The 17,831-nt window shown below is 43.3% G+C and overlaps 1 protein-coding gene across 2 annotated transcripts in view; it reads right to left on the reverse strand.

Annotated features, from left to right (window-relative positions):
* Positions 1-17,831, reverse strand: part of FBXL20 (F-box and leucine rich repeat protein 20) — a 266,578-nt gene that overhangs the window by 62,881 nt on the left and 185,866 nt on the right. For both annotated transcript variants that reach the window (XM_082272996.1, XM_082272997.1), the window contains exon 9: positions 5,244-5,318. In XM_082272996.1, the coding sequence (XP_082129122.1) occupies positions 5,244-5,318 (75 nt within the window). The remainder of the gene's footprint in view (positions 1-5,243; positions 5,319-17,831) is intronic.

Below are 17,831 nucleotides of genomic sequence, written 5' to 3' on the forward strand. Positions count from 1 at the left end.
TGGTGGGCGTGATTTTTTATTTGGGGGGGGGGGGCAGCATTTCATTATTGGACCCAGGCAGCACAATGTCTTGGGCCAGCCCTGCTGTCACTAATGGGAATAATTCAGACCAGTCCTTCATCCCTTTTTTTTGCATTCAGAGCTTTGGAACCTCATCTGCGGGAATCTCCAAAAATTAAGCAATAAAGGGGGGAAAAGAAAACAAAAAAAGTTTTTTTTGTTTTCCCTCCCTCTTCGGGCTCACCTGCAGATGATACCCATTTCCTAAACTTTACATACCTGAACATTTAATTTGTTAAATACGTTTAACATCTTCTCCACTTATCATAGGAATGAGGCTTTAGTTACAATTCCTCGTGGTTTTAGGTAGAGCACTCTTACGTTAAGACTTATCGCACATAGATCAAGGTAGGGTCCTCTGGATGTTAGGTGTTATCACTGTACAGATATAATTTCCCTTATGTGCATCCTCTACTTGTTTCTTTCTTGTTATATTACATGCATATTGCTGATGTATCTTCTCATTTTACTCTATAAAATATTCTTTGGAAAAAAAAAAAAATGAAAAGTGTTTTTGCTTGGTAATCTCTGTGCCTTGCTTTTTGCCATTTCTGAGTGATGGTATTTAAAGCCTAGATGGAATGTTCCTTGAATCGCAAAAGATGTCCAGGTAGCCCACAATGTGGACACTCTGTGTAGTATGGGTCTCTATTCATAACTGATTTACAAAGAACTTGGTATTAGTTGTTTTTAACTATGATAGTTTTAAAGGTAACCACTTCTGTGTATGTATATATACACTGCTCAAAAAAATTAAAGGAACACTTTTTAATCAATCAGAGTATAGCATCAAGTCAATTAAACTCCTGGGATATTGATCTGGTCAGTTAAGTAGCAGAGGGGGAGGTTTCAACTGTTTAGGTGTTGATTAAATTAACAACATGTGCACTAGATGGGAAACATTTAGATGACCTTCAAATAAGTGGGAGTTGTTTTACAACTGGAGGCCACTGACTTTTTCCCCTACTCCTCTTTTCTGATTGTTTTTCACTAGTTTTGCATTTGGCTAGGGTCAGTTTCACTACTGGTAGCATCAGGCGATACCTGGACCCTATTGAGGTTGCACAGGCAGTCCAACTCCTCCAGGATGGCACATCAATACGTGCCATTGCCAGAAGGTTTGCTGTGTCTCCCAGTATGAGTCTCAAGAGCATTGAGGAGATTTGAGGAGACAGGCAGTTACCCTAGGAGAGCTGGACAGGGCCCTAGAAGGTCTTTAACACATCAAGAGGATCGATATCTGCTTCTTTGTGCAAGGAGGAACAGGATGAGCACTGCCAGAGCCCTACAAAATGACCTCCAGCAGGCCCCTGGTGTGAATGTCTCTGACCAAACAATCAGAAACAGACTTCGCGAGGGTGGCCTGAGGACCCAACGTCATCTAGTGGGCCCTGTGCTCACTGCCTGGCATCGTGGAGGTCAATTTGCATTTGCCATTGAACACCAGAATTGCCAGGTCCACCACTGGCGCCCTGTGCTTTTCACACATGAGGGCAGGTTCACCCTGAGCACATGTGACAGACGTAAAAGGGTCTGGAGAAGCCGTGGAGAACATTATGCTGCCTGTAACATCGTTCAGCATGACCAGTTTGGTGGTGGGTCAGTGATGGTCTGGGGAGGCATATCCATGGAGGGAGGCACAGACCTCTACAGGCTAGACAACGGCACCCTGACTGCCATTAGGTATCGAGATGAAATCCTTGGACCCATTGTCAGACCCCACACTGGTGCAGTGAGTCCTGGTTTCCTCCTGGTACACGACATTGCCAGGCCTCATGTGGTGAGAGTATGCATCCAGTTCCTGGAGGATGAAGGAAATCGATACCACTGATTAGTCCCTACGCTCGCCTGACCTAAATCCAATAGAAAACCTCTGGGACATTATGTTTCGGTCCATCCAACGCCAGAAGGTTACACCTCAGTCTGTTCAGGAGCTCAGTGATGCCCTGGTCCAGATCCGGGAGTAAATACCCCAGGACACAATTCGTAGTCTCATTAGGCGAATGGACCGATGTTGTCAGGCATGCATACAAGCACGTGGGGCCCATACAAACTACTGAGTACCATTTTGAGTTTCTGCAATTAAATATTTTTAACAAAATGAACTAGTCTGTTGCATCATTTTTTCACTTTGATTTTTGTGGTGTCTTTGAGTTCAGCCCTCTGTAGGTTGATAATTTCCATCAAACAATGTGGCATACTTTTTATTCCTAACACATTACCCAGTCCATATCAGTAATGATATCCAGCATATTTTTCCCCATTGAGATCTGGTGTTCAATCGGTTCAATTAATACTTGGACTATGGTTCTTGGGTTTTGATTAGCACTGTTTTATAGCATGGCTCTGTTTTGGTATATATGTCAAACCAAACTAGGCCTGCATGATGCTGAAGCTGTCTCCCAGAAAAATTTAGGAGAACACTGGATTTTCTATCCATTATTTCCTGAAAAGGGTCCAGGCATTATCAAATGGGGAGTAATTTTCATTGTTCAGTTTTGATCTATCTTACGTTATGTCACAAATTGGGGCCCCTTCATCAATTAGAAAAATCTGGAAAAAAAAAAAAAATGGAAAATACCCCAGGATACCATTGGTCGTCTCATTAGGAGCATGCCATGACATTGTCAGGCATGCGTACAAGTATGTGGGGGCCCTACAAATTACTGAGTACCAATTTGAGTTGAAGCAGAGAAATTACAGCAAAATAGACTAGCCTTCTGCATCATTTTTTCACTTTGATTTTCGGGGTGTCTTTGAATTCAGCCCTCCGTAGGTTGATCATTTTCATTTCAATCAAACTATGTGGCATCCTTTCGTTCCTAACACATTACCCAGTCCATATCAGTATAGATACTGTATCCAGCATGACATTTTCTCCATTGAGATCTGATGTGTTTTCAAAGTGTTCCTTTAATTTTTTTTTTAAGCAGTGTATATATTTCTGTATACTGAATATGGCTATGCCATTCATGCATATTGGAGATCTTTCTGACCTCACAGATGGTCACAAGGTGACAGGACCATTATAGCCATTCTTTTGCTAGAACTGCATAAAACCAGTTCATTGGCGCCTTCTTTTACATATAAAATACAAGACAATAATGAAACCGAGTGAGCCTCATCCAGGCCAAGCAAGTGAATATGCCTGGAAATTGAAGAGACTGTCTCTTCCAGAACTTTCTTGTGACTTCAGAAGTTGAGGGGTTCGCTGGATTTAAACTGAACTTGAATTTATCCTGTTTTTTATCATCTGTCTTCCATCTTTATTCGAAGCTAAATAAATCTCTTTTATTACTAAACTACTTGTGTGTTGTCTTATTATTGTACTTCATCCACAAATCTGAAAGGGCAAATATATGAACCTGTCAAATGAATAAATAGAACACGGAATTTAATTATTTTCTAAACTCTGAGAGCAAAGAGGGAGGCAGAACATGGGTCAAGACTTCTGTGAAGAACCAAGGAGTAGAGGACAGGCCAAATGGCAGGGCCCCAAACTAAAAATGATAGTCTCCCAAAGCAAAACTAGGCAAATAGGCAAATTTCCCCCCAATGCCAGCAAATCCCCCTATGACCTGCCTGATTCCATACAAATCTTTTGGATCCGAAAGAAGACATTAGGGCACTTCAGATTCATGATAGCAAAAATGCTGCCCCCCTTGAACCGTGAACAGGTTGGAGAAAAATCCTGAGACCTGCAGGCACAGAAAGAAGGAATAAATCAGGGAAGAGGGAGAGTGGAAACTCCAGTCTGTAACTCTTGTGGAAGATATTCCTGACTCAGAGATCCAGAATGTCTCGAGTCCAGGCGACCTTGAAAGCCAACAGATGTCTACCAACTTGAAGTGGGTTGTCTCATCACTAAAACAGGGGCTCGGAGCCAGGCAAACTGGCTTGGGAGTCCAGGGCTTGCAGGAAAAGGAGGTGCTGGGCTTAGACTTGGAGGAAAAAGTCAGGAAACGACAAAAGCCAGAAAACCCAGAAGAGAAGGATTTTTTTTTTTGTCAATATCGTGCTCTACTAGTGATATGTTCATCAAATAGATGTCAACCAATAAATTGCAAAAGCTCTAATCACTTTTTACAGGCTTGTTCAGCAGGCCAAAGAATTGGTCCAAACAAACTAAAGTTAAATTAAACCTGAAGTTAGGTCTTAATGGCCCAGTTTTTGCTATGTGAACACATTTATCCATTAAAGGCTAACTCCACCATTTGCACTATGTCACACCGGTATTTAGGGTGTAACAGTTAACATGGTGCAAAAGGGACCACCTCCAAACTGGTCTTACCCTGTAACAGCAGGCAAGGGTTCTCCCATGCAGCCCCTGGCACTTTTGAAGTTTCTCTGGTAGTGAGGGGCTCTGCCCACACAGCTGCGTTATTCATTCACAGAGATTTGTAAATGAATGAACTACATGTACCGTCTTCCACCGCAACAGATGGACTTGTAGATTTCAATGGAACACTAATGCGGTAGTCACTGCACTTTAAGTCCATGGACACTTCCTCGGGCTCTGTAACTGAAAGCCCACACCTTGGTACGAACAGAGCTGGAGAAAGTTGCAGGAGCCTTGTACTTCTATCGTCAATCCACTGATTTCAGTTGAAAAGCTTGCAGAAAGTAAATGCATTTCTTTCACTGGAAATGTATGTGCATTTATTATTATTTGTAGAAGATGGACTTAATGGATGGTAGACTAATAAAGCAAGTTTGCATTGAAGCAAAGAAAAACAACAAACTGCTGTTTGGTTGCAATGGTTACAATGCAGTGGTGACAACTAGAAGTGTGTGTAGCTATAGTAGGACTTCTTTGCCCAGTTACACCCAGTCAGATAAAACAGGCTGACATACAACTTCTAATTTCACTGGTGAAAAACACTCCACTACTGCCTGAACACTGCTGAAATGAAATTGCTAGTGACCGATCCTGTTGGGAAAAAGTGGGAGTCTATCGCTCAATGTAAAATTAATTTTAGCTATTATCTATGTGATGACAGAATTGACTGTCTGATGTGGCCCAAACTCCTACCAATGTTTGGCACTGCACTGGAACCATGAATCATCATCAGTACTTTGTCTATTCACTGCAAAATAGCAAAAACAAATATTTTACCAGTTTCATTTCAAAGTCAATGAACATGCCCAATTTTTTAAACAAGGTAACAAAATATAAAACTTACGGAGCACGCCTGTAGATTTAATGTGACAAGTTCTGGACAGTGTGATCCAATATATTTAAGGGCCTCGTCTTCCAACTAAAAGGCAAGGAGACACCGATAGTAAGAGATTTGCATGTCAATCTATGTATATTAGTTACAGACACATTTGGCTTTAAAGTAACCCTGTTGATAATAAATAAAAGAATCTCCTAGCAAGGAAACAATATAGAATAAACAGAATGTACCTTCAGTGAAAACCACATGGAAAAATGATCAGTAGAAAACAGAAATATTTGTATATAGCTGACCTAAAATGTAAATCTCAGTTGTTCCTGTAGAAAAACCAAGCTTTGCCCTGCACCCTACTGCATTTTTCTATTAGTCTTTTAAAGTGGTTGTGAACCCCGTGAAGTGGCTGGTGTCAGGTGATACACAGATATTAAACAAATCCTCCTCCTCCTCCTACATTATGTTATACCTGTTTAATCTGCAGTCTTCTCTACAGGCATTCAAAGTCCAGAATTTATAAAGTGTGTTTGAGCTTTCAGAAAAGAGGGGGCAGGAAGCTTAAAGCGGAGTTCCGGCCACAGAATCTTTTTTTTTTTTTTTTAAATACCCCCCAAACAGTGACTCACCGACCTTTATATATCCGCTAATCCTGTTTTATACAGTTAAATAAGAGTTAGGCATAAAATCTTACTTTATATAATCTGTGCAGAGCGCCGCCATCTTTGTCCGGGTTAGCCGAGTCCGCAATGGGGAAATGTCTGCCCTGCTTCTAGAGGGAGGAGGCCGGTGAATCCAGCGTGAAATCTCGCGCATGCCCAGTACTATGCGATCGGCATACTATGTGCTTCCATAGGGATGCAAGCGGGGAGGAAGTTGCCGCCCCTATAAAGCCATTCTCCGCCTCCCAGGAGATCAATAAGCTTTTTAAACCTCTTTAAATATGGCGCCATCTGCGCTGGGCTCCGCCTAACATCGCGTCATAACCTGTTTGGAAATAACGCGATGAGAGGAGCAGCCAGCCGCCTACGTCATTGACCATTGCATCCTGGGAGCGACGAGTAAGAGCTCCCAGGACGCATTGCGGGACAGGAAGTGATGGCGCGGGCCGCGGCCGAGGAAGGAGGAAGTGGAAGTAAAGGTGAGTATATTATCTTCTGAAATACGGTAAAAAGCCGGGAATATCCAATTCTTTTACAGGGGACAATAAGGAAGCGGATGCCATAAAATTTAAAGTAAAGATTTTGTGGCCGGAACTCCGCTTGAAGTTACTCTGCAGAGCTCAGTGAGGAACGCTCTAAGAGTTGATTGAAGGTTAGGGACACCCATCCCCTGCCTACAGCACATAGGAGCAGAACTTAAGATGTCAATCACAAGCTGGAGATTCCTCACATCACCTTTTTTCTCTTGGTGTCAGGGAAAACTTATCAGAATGAATTCATGCTGATAGCAGAGGATGAAACAGCAGACAGAAATGATCAATAGATTGAAACAAGTAAACAATATAGAGGGGTATTCTTTGATTGAATTTTATGTCGGAGGTTTACAAACCACTTTACAGCAACTAGCAGCCTACTGACTAACAGCAAGACCAAGATGGTGGAAAGGGATGTGGCAAAGTTCAACTTTAGAGGAAAAGTCAAGATTTATGTAGAACTTCAGTTGCTTATATCTTTAAATCTTAAAGCGGAGTTCCAGTCCGCCATGTCCCATGTGTAGTTCTTGTAGTTTGTGTTAAAATATTTGAAGACTAACAAGATCTCGGAAGCAGGCAGGTTCAATGTCATTTATAGGCAATTGAACAGACAAGGAGTCACTGCTCAAGGTGGTGTGATTGCCTGATGACTCACACAGGTGCATGCCCCGGCTCGCCTCCGTGAAAACTTGATAAAAGAAAAGGAATTGGCAGCACTCCAGGTTGAGTCAAAATCCAGATTTATTGACTGGACATCCAAATATGACAATCGTGACAAGGTAGACGCGTTTCACACAATGACTGTGTGCTTAATCATTACAGTCAGTGTGTGAAACGCGTCTACCTTGTCATGATTGTCATATTTGGATGTCCAGTTAATAAATCTGGATTTTGACTCAACCCGGAGTGCTGCCAATTCCTTTTCTTTTATCATTTATAGGCATCTGAAGCCCTCTTCTTTTGATTTCCGGGATTCGGTGCAGCTGGCTACCCAGCATGCACCTCCCGATCACGCGCCTGTGTACTGAGCGGCTCTCTTTCTTCCCGACCGGTTGCCATAACAATGGCGGCGTCGGCAGATGTTCCTGCCCCGTTGCTATAGAAACCTGTCAATCATGACATCCCGATCCTCTTGTTCGTGTCATTTCCGGTCTGGAAAGAACATGAGATTTCATCACTAGGCGATTCGCAAAGGACTCCTGGAAAACATGACGCTGCTATCCCAGGAGCCCTTGCAAATCGCCTAGTGACATAATCGCCTAAGCGGACGCAGCCGGAAGTACGGCAGAAGAAAAGTTTAAAAAGGTATGTACAAATAAACAAATAATTGTCATTTATTACAGTATTCAGGATGGGCATGAGAGTAATTGGACCTTCAAAAAACAGGTGGAACTCCGCTTTAATAAGGATTTTCTAAATTTGGTTTTTCTGACGGTATCTTCCAATTAATCCTTTTTTTAACTGCTTAGATTTGGGACAGCTTCACTTTAACAAGAGCAAACTTAATCAAGGCCCCTTGCATACCAAAGAATGCACATACTGCCCACAAAAGAGCCCTGTAACCAAAGTCAAATTATATGTTGGCAATGCAGTGGAGTTCCACTTGCAGTAACGAGAACTGTCGCTCACTTACACCCAAAAATCTTACATATTTTAGGGAACCTTCTTCATGTTACCACATAAGAGGGAAGGAGGGAACTTTTTTGGACCATGTCACATGGGAAGTTCAATTCCTGGCAACCCTTCTCCAGAGGAAGGGTTGCCAAAACTCAGCGTCCATTATTACTTGTGGACGTTGCACCATCGGTGCTCAAAATGTTGCTTAAACGTATCTGCTAGAAAGGGGGAACCATAGGCTGGCATATTACTGATTTGGGCAGCAAATGGGCAACTATATCATATAATGCTTATACAAGGTTTTGGGTTGCTAGTGAAGTGTCATCAGCTGTAAAGTCAATTGTGTGTGAAATTATCCTTAGGGCTTGTATAGATGGGCAAAATGCAGCATTCTAGCAGGTACACTTACATTACATTTGAGATTATCTTGAGTACGTGATCCTGCACTTCTGGTTCTGGGGCGCGCATACTGATTGATCTGTGGGTACCACGTACTTGATGTATGCCGACACCCGCCAATCATTAGGTAAAAAGACAGACCTGTTCTGTCAATAGGGAAGGCATTGATCCTGTGTTCCTACAAAGCAGGAACATGGATCAGTGCCTTCCCCTAGTAAAAGCACCTGACACACTACACAAGCACTGGCTAGGCACACAGTTAAACTTTTGATCGCCCCTGATGCTGATGTTAACCCCTTCTCAGTCAGTGTCATTAGTACAGTCACAACGCATATTTTTAGCACTGATCACTGAAATACATATAGTTACATAGTCTGGTTGAAAAAAGGCACAAAGTCCATTTAGTATAACCAGTGGTCCGCAAAAAGTGTCAGTTAGGGCATAATTCACTAAGAATAAGGAGAAGAAATAGTGCTCCCTCAAAACTTGCAACATCTGTGGCATTGTGCTGTTGATAAAACTGCACATTTTAGGCTCTTTTCACACAGTCCGCCTCCGTCGGCGGACTCTGTGCTGCTCAGCAGGGGATCGATACACTGATCCCCGCTGAGCAGGCAGGTGACAGCTCCCTCTCCGCTCTGTGTGCGGAGAGGGAGTTGTCAGAGCCCCGCTTCTCTCTATGGGGGAATGGGATGAGAGCGGAACGCCTATCCGCTCTCATCCAATCCGATCCCCTGGACGGATGGAAAATAAGATTTCACGGACAAATTCAGTTGCGGATGGCAGCGGGTGTCAGCGGACGTGTCTCCGCTGACACCCGCTGCCCCATAGGGATACAAGGAGGATCCGATCAGATCCGCCTAAATAACTGACAGGCGGATCTGATCGGATCGTTCATGTGAAAGAGGCCTTAGAGTGGCCTTTTATTGTGGCCAGCCTAAGGCACACCGGTGCAATAATCATGCTGTCTAATCAGCATCTTGATGTGCCACACCTGTGAGGTGGATGAATTATCTAGGCAAAGAAGAAGTGCTCACTAACACAGATTTAGACAGATTTGTGAACAATATTTGAGAGAAATAGGCCTTTTGTGTACATAGAAAAAGTCTTAGATCTTTGAGTTCAGCTCATGAAAAATCGGGGCAAAAACAAGTGTTGCATTTATAAATTTGTTCAGTGTATAGATGTCAAACCCGTATTTAATGAAAATGTTGAGTTCTATTTATAAATGTTCATTCTGTAATCATGGTACTTCTTTAACCACTTTAAGACCGGAAGATATGACGCCCTTCCTGACCAGGCCCTATTTTGCGATTAGGCACTGCGTTACTTTAACGGACAATTGCGCGGTCGTGCACACAATTAAGAGCTACCCTTAAATTTCTAAATGTTACCCTCCACCCTCCCCATTAACCCCACTAGCCACCTGCTTAGCGAGCAGAGTACCCCTTTCAAGGTGGTTAGTTCTGCTCAGTGTTGCAATTTGCTCCTCCAGATCTCTAATGTGAGATTCCAGAAGGGCAATCGGCTCACATCTGTCGCAGCGGTATCCATCCTGAAGCGGATGCTCTGTTATTGTATACATGCGGCACACTGTGCACTGCACAAAACCTTCAATCTTGCTAGCAAATATTTTCCAGATTACAACAATAATAGAACTAAATTGTCAGTTTTTTTTGTGTAAAAAAATATGAAACGCAAATGTGTTCAAATAACACCAGAAGAAAGCTCTATTTCTGTAAAAAAAAGGATATACATTTTATTTGGGTACAGCAGCCCACGACCACACAATTGTCAGTCAACCACTTCTGGACCGCCAGCCGCAGTTATACGTCACTACTTTGATGTTAAATACCGGGGTTATGGCAGCAGATAGCTGCCATAACCTCAATATTTTTTTACTGGGCAGGCGGTCCTCTTTCTCATAGAAGTGGTCCCAGCGGCGGATTCACTGCAGGATCACTTTTATGGGCGGCGGGAGAGGTGCCCCCCTATCCCACCACTTCGCTGTAGTTTTCCCCCGCTTACTGGAGCCATCGGTAGCGGGGGAAACTATGCCATCCTCTCCCCTCCTAGGCAGTAAGTTGAGTGAGGGCAAGCTGGCCCCCACTGAACTCCATGGCAATTCGGCTTCCTCCCAATAGCCTTAAAGAGTCCATTTTTTTCATGATGAAAAAAATGATTTTTTTTTTTTTGCTTTTTAGCATAGATGTGAGATCTGAGGTCTTTTTTGACCCCAGATCTCACATTAAAGAGAACATGCTTATTTCTATTACAAGGGATGTTTACATTCCTTGTAATAGGAATAAAAGTGATCAAAAAATATTTTTTTAAAAAAGGGACAATGTAAAAATAAAAGGTAAAATAAATAAACAAAAATTTTAAAATTTAAAGCGCCCCGTCCCTCCGAGCTCGCACATGTGAACGGTGTTCAAACCACACGTGAGGTATCGTCGCAATCGTCAGAGCGAGAGCAATAATTCTAACCCTCCTCTGTAATTCTAACAGGTAACCTGTAGAAATACTTAAATTGTCGCCTTTGGGGATTTTTAAGTACCAATGTTTGTCGCCATTCTACGAGCATGCGCAATTTTGAAGCACCTTGGGTATCTATTTACTTAGCGTAACATTATCTTTCACATTATAGAAAAAAATTGGCCTAACTTTACTGTTTAGTTTTTTTATAAATGCAGTGGAATGTATTTTTTCCAAAAATATTGTGTTTAAAAGACCGCTGCGCAAGTATCGCATGACAAAAAAAATTGCAATGACCGCCATTTTATTCTGCTTTGCTAAAATATATACACGCATACCTATATATATATATATATATATATATATATACACACACACACACACACACACACACACACACGTCAGAAATAGGCCTGGTCCTTAAGTGGTTAAAGTAACGCAGTGCCGTATCACAAAAAATGATGGCCTGGTCATAAAGGGAGGGTAAATCTTCCAGAGGTCAAGTGGTTAACTGATATTTTTTTCTGATAATAAACGGAGGGTGGATACACAGGCAACTTAAAAATCCTGCAGGGGGGGTGTCCGGATGTGAGCGCAGAGGAGCTCTGGACATCCTGATCCTAATCCTTTGCCATCCTTGCTGCCAAAAGCCTGGTGAGCCCCCATACCTCCTCTGTCCGTTCCTCCACATCCCCTGCTGCGGCCCCAGACAGCATTTTTGGGCACGTCAGGCCGGTTTTGCTGAATGATGCCGGCCGCGGCTGGCTCCATATACTTGCAGCCCGCAGCCATCTTGTCGCCTCATAGTACATAGTACGTGAGGTTGAATAAAGACAATAGTCCATCCAGTTCAACCTGTGTAGGTGTGTGTGGCTGTACTCATCTCACATACCCCTGAATGTTCTGATCCTTGAGATGTAAGTCTAAGAGTCTTTTGAAAGCCACCATACTACCCGCAGAAACCACCTCTTGTGGTAGAGAATTCCACAATCTTGTAGCCCTAACAGTAAAGAACCCCCCACGTTGCCTGTGGTTAAAACGCTTCTCCTCTAATCGCATTGTATGCCCTCGAGTCCTCATGCAATCCCTTCGAATGAACAGCTTTTTTTCTAAGCTGGGATCCCCATTAAGATATTTATAAATTGCTATCATGTCCCCCCTCAGACGTCTCTTCTCCAGGGAGAATAAATCGAGCGATTGTAGACGCTCTTCATAGTCAAGGTCCTCCAATCCCCTAATTAGTTTAGTTGCCCTTCTCTGGACTCTCTCCAGCTCCAACACATCCCTCCTGAGGACTGGCGACCAGAACTGGACAGAATACTCCAGATGCGGTCGGACCAGAGTTATATAAAGTGGAAGGATTATAGTCTTATCTCTGGAATACATCCCTTTCTTTATGCATGCTAATATTCTGCTGGCTTTGGCAGCTGCCGCTTGACATTGCATGCTGTTGCCTAATCTATCATCAACCAAGACTCCCAGATCCTTCTCCATTTTTGATTCCCCCAAGGGCTCCCCTCCTAACGTGTATTGTGCTTTAATGTTTTTACTCCCCAAGTGCAAAACCTTACACTTCTCCACGTTAAACCTCATTTGCCATGTCGTTGCCCACTCTATAATTTTGTCCAGGTCATTCTGTAGGATATCTGCTTCATGCTGTGCAGTTATTGCCCTGGCCAATTTTGTGTCATCTGCAAAAACTGATAACGCACTACTGATCCCGTCCTCAATGCTGTTTATGAATAAATTGAACAAGGTTGGTCCCAGAACTGAGCCCTGGGGCACCCCGCTTACAACCTCAGACCAGTCTGAGTATGCGCTGTTTATTACCACCCTTTGGACACGCCCTTTAAGCCAATTCCGTATCCAAGAGCAAACTCTGCTGTCGATACCTGCAGACCTTATTTTATAAATTAAGCGCTTGTGGGGAACTGTATCAAACGCCTTAGCGAAATCCAAGTACACCACATCCACTGGTCTCCCCCTATCTAGCTCACAGCTTACCTCCTTGTAGAATGCTAAGAGATTGGTTTGACAAGAACGCCCATTTGTAAACCCGTGCTGATTACTGCTGATGATGTTGTTGTCTTTAGCAAACTCTACGATATAGTCCCTTATCATCCCCTCTAGAAGTTTACATACTATTGATGTCAAACTGACAGGCCTATAATTTCCCGGGATATGCCTCTGGCCCTTTTTGAATATCGGAATCACGTTAGCCTTCCTCCAATCCCTTGGTACATCTCCTGTCCTAATACTGTCAGCAAAGATCAGGAACAGTGGTCTCGATATAACTTTACTGAGTTCCTTGAGTACTCTCGGATGTACGCCATCCGGGCCTGGTGATTTGTTTGTGTTAAGTTTATCCAGCCTTTCCCTGATTTCACCCTCTGTTAGCCATAGTGGCAAGTCCTGTGTATTACTACTAACCATACAGTCATGGTCAGTGTACCCCTCCGTTTCCTGTGTAAAGACTGACGAGAAAAAAGCATTCAGCACGGTTGCTTTTTCAGTGTCCTCTGTAACCATCCCCCCATCATCGCTAATTATGTGTGCAATATGCTCTGCCCTAGTTTTTTTGCTGTTGATATATTTAAAGAATTTCTTTGGGTTTTTTTTACTATCCTCCGCTATTTGTGTCTCAAAGTTGATTTTAGCCATTTTGATTTTGTGTTTACTTTTCTTATTTGCCTCCTTGTATTGCTCGAAAGCCAATACAGTGCCCTCTGATTTATATTTCTTGAAGGCCAATTTTTTTCCCCTAATAAGTTTTTTAACGCTACGGTTTAGCCAGCCAGGTTTGGCTTTGTCTCTTCTAAATTTATTTCCCATAGGAATGCACTGCAAGATGCCTTTGCCTAATATGTTCCTAAAGCATTCCCATTTTTCCTCTGTGGTCAGGGATCCCAGGGTTTGGTCCCAGTTTACCCTTTCCATCAATGAGTACAATTTTGGAAAGTTTGCCCTTCTGAAGTTTAGGGTTCTTATGTTCCCCACTTGCCTTGTTATATTGTTATTTATACTAAATGTGATCATCCTGTGATCGCTAGAGCCCAGGTTGTCCTCAACTCCTACCTCCGAGATTATGTCTGGGTCATTAGTGATCAATAGATCCAGGACTGCATTTTCTCTAGTCGGAGAATCCACCAACTGTGACATGTAATTATCCAGTAAGGTTTCTGTGAATAGGCGGGCCTTCTGTGAGTGTGCAGTCCCCTCTTCCCAGTCAATGTCGGGATAATTGAAGTCCCCCAATATGATGACTGATCCCAATTTTGCCACTTTACTCATTAGTGCTAAGGATTCCAGCTCTACCTCCTCCCCTTGGTTAGGTGGCCTATAGCAACCCCCCACAATTACCTGTGCTTCCCGCACCCCATCCATTTCAGAAGTGGCGGAACTACCAGGGTCGCAGCAGTTGCACTTGCGACTGGGCCCTGGAGATCCGCCACTGTGGGGGGGGGGGGGGGGCCCACCGTTCTGTCACTGAGAGAGGAGGGAGCGGTCACTGCAAGAGGGGGGGGCCCACCCACGCCTGTTCTGTCAGTGGCTCAGAGCCTGTACTGACAGTCCCTCCTACCTCACACAGATAGGAGACAGCTGATCTTCTCCTCTCGCCCCTCTCCTGTGTGCACCATAGATAGCATTGAAGGGCACTGATAGGCAGCATTGATGGGTACTGATAGGCGGCATTGATGAGTGTAGCGGAGCTCCAATACCCAGCCTAGGTATCTCCGCTGTATAATCCTTGAAGCTGAGGAAGTACGAACATATCCAGTTACATAGTTACATATTAGGTGAGGTTGAATAAAGACAATAGTCCATCCAGTTCAACCTGTGTAGGTGTGTGTGGCTGTAATCATCTCACATACCCCTGAATATTCTGATCCTTGAGATGCACGTCCAATAGTCTTTTGAAAGCCACCATACTACCCGCAGAAACCACCTCTTGTGGTAGAGAATTCCACAATCTTGTAGCCCTAACAGTAAAGAACCCCTCACGTTGCCTGAGGTTAAAACGCTTCTCCTCTAATCGCATTGTATGCCCCCGAGTCCTCATGCAATCCCTTCGACTGAGCAGCTTTTTTCTAAGCTGAGATCCCCATTGAGATATTTAAAAATTGCTATCATGTCCCCCCTCAGGCGTCTCTTCTGCAGGGAGAATAAATCAAGCGATTGCCGACGCTCTTCATAATCAAGGTCCTCCAATCCCCTAATTAGTTTAGTTGCCCTTCTCTGGACTCTCTCCAGCTCCAACACATCCCTTCTGAGGACTGGTGACCAGAACTGGACAGAATACTCCAGATGCGGTCGGACCAGAGTTTTATAAAGTGGAAGGATTATAGTCTTATCTCTGGAATACATCCCTTTCTTTATGCATGCTAATATTCTGAAACGTGTATTGTGCTTTTATGTTTCTAGTCCCCAAGTGCAAAACGTTACACTTCTCTACGTTAAACCTCATTTGCCAAGTCGTTGCCCACTCCGTTATTTTGTCCAGGTCATCCTGTAGGATATCTGCTTCATGCTGTGCAGTTATTGCCCTGCCCAATTTTGTGTCATCTGCAAAAACTGATATTGAACTACTGACCCCGACCTCAATGCTGTTTATGAATAAATTGAACAAGGTTGGTCCCAGGACTGAGCCTTGGGGGACCCCGCTTACTACCTCAGACCAGTCTGAGTATGCGCTGTTTATTACCACCCTTTGGACATCCAGGGCAAAATTCCCCCCAGTAACTGGATGACACACAATTCTGGGAGTCAACAACAACTTTTATTCAGCCACAGCTGGCTTTTATATGATTCCCCATGCAAGGGGTTTCTTAAATCATTTTCCAGGGGCATTCCCCGCTGGACCGGAGATGGGACTAGGGTCAAGTAAACATTTCACAGACTAAACCAACACAACACAATCAACCTTAACAGTATTCCACCAGCAACTAATAGATAACAGTAATTCAATCAAACAGAGCCAATTAACTAGCAGACTTTCAGCATTGAGCTCATGAAGTACAATACACATTATTAGAAGTGTAAACACATCCCCACAGTAGATAACAGGTGAGTAAATCAGCATATTCAATAATGTGTGGAAGACATGTGGTTGAGCTGATATTAGCCTCTGCTATGAGTCTGACTGTGTGGAGCAGTATTTTATTGGCAATAGGCAGCTAGGCCTTAACATGAATCCTTGAGATATATTGTTGACAAATATTTTTGTCCCATTTAAAGTAATCCAAACCATATTCTCAGTGTCCATTCTGCTACAATGAGCACTAAGTGGCACTAATAGGTGGCATTTTGAGCACTGATAAGTGGCACTGATGGGCAGCACTGATAGACAATATCGATGAGCACTGATAGGCAGCATTAATGAGCACTGATAGGTGGCACTGATGGGCATTGATGAGCACTGATTGGTGGCATTGCTAGGCAGCACTGATGAGCACTGATAGGCGGCATTGATAAGCACTAAGTGGCACTAATAGGCGGCATTGATAAGCACTGATGGGCAGCACTGATAGACAATACTGATAAGCCCTGATAGGTGACACTGATAGGCAGCATTGTTTAACAGCACTCATGGTCACGTATGAGCACGGATAGGCAGCACTGATAGGCAACACTGATAGGCAGCACTGATAGGCAGCACTGATGCGGCTGCACTGATAATCAGGACACTGATGATCAGAGCCATGATTATCAGTGTAAACAATGTACTGACAGTCTTGCTGGTTAATTGCTCTCCTTTCCTCACACAGATACAGCGTGGGAAAAAAGGAGTGCCGATAACCGACAAGTCTGTTTAAACGTGATCAGCTGATCACATTGTAAAAGGGCCACTGTGATTGTCCGAGGAACACAGCAGTCACAGAGCATGCTGGATGTACGCCCCAGGGGGCACGTGGGAGGTAGGATTCTGGAGGGGGGGATGTCCATAGATGCCCTTCCAGAACTGGAAGCCTGGAGCTCAGATGGAAGGGGGGGTCAGGGGGGCCCCTTCATGGCACTAATTTTGGCAGCAACTTTCAATTTAGTTTTAGTCTTAGTCTTAGGACTAAAATGGCATTTTAGTTTTAGTCCCATTTTAGTCTTCTACAAGTGTTTTAGTTTTAGTCGTATTTAGTCGACTAAAACGTCCTACATTTTAGTCGACTAAAACGTCCTACATTTTAGTCGACTAAAACGTCCTACATTTTAGTCGACTAAAACGTCCTACATTTTAGTCAACTAAAACTCATTTTAGTCATCTATAATCGAATGGGTGTAGTTCAATTGTAATTTGTAATGCATTGTTTAAGCATTTCTCTACAATTTACAAACTCATTAAATACTACTGCGGGTCCTGGAGTGAAAAATCAAATATGTTATTATTTATGGTGGTATTAAGCTTTCAGCATGCACCAGTGTTAATTTTGGCAGCAAATTTCGATTTAGTTTTAGTTATAGTCTTTTGACTAAAATGCCATTTTAGTTTTAGTCGTATTTTAGTCTGAAGACTAAAATGCCATTTTAGTTTTAGTCGTATTTTAGTCATCTGAATTGTTTTAGTTTTAGTCGTATTTTAGTTGACTAAAATTGTGTTAATTTAGTCGACGAAAACGTTTTAGTCGGTTTTAGTCGATGAAATTAACACTGCTTCATGGTTTCCTGCACCAGGCCCTGAAGGTTCTAGGTACGCCTCTGCATTTCAGAGTTATAATCAGCTGCAGCAGCGATCTCCCTGCTCTTCCATCCCTGCTTGCAAGGACATCTAGAACTGGCCAGCTTAATCTGGTGCATCTGGCGGCTGTCAGTCTGGGCCATGAAGCCGCTGCAATCTTAGCTTCATACTGTGCTCTCTGTAAGCCACCCAGCCACCTGCAGCTGCTTCCTTACACAGCAGTCTCCCTTGCTTCCTGACCCCACTGCAG

The sequence above is a fragment of the Pelophylax lessonae genome, assembly GCF_965119305.1.
Source record: "Pelophylax lessonae genome assembly, chromosome: 11".
NCBI lineage: Eukaryota > Metazoa > Chordata > Amphibia > Anura > Ranidae > Pelophylax > Pelophylax lessonae.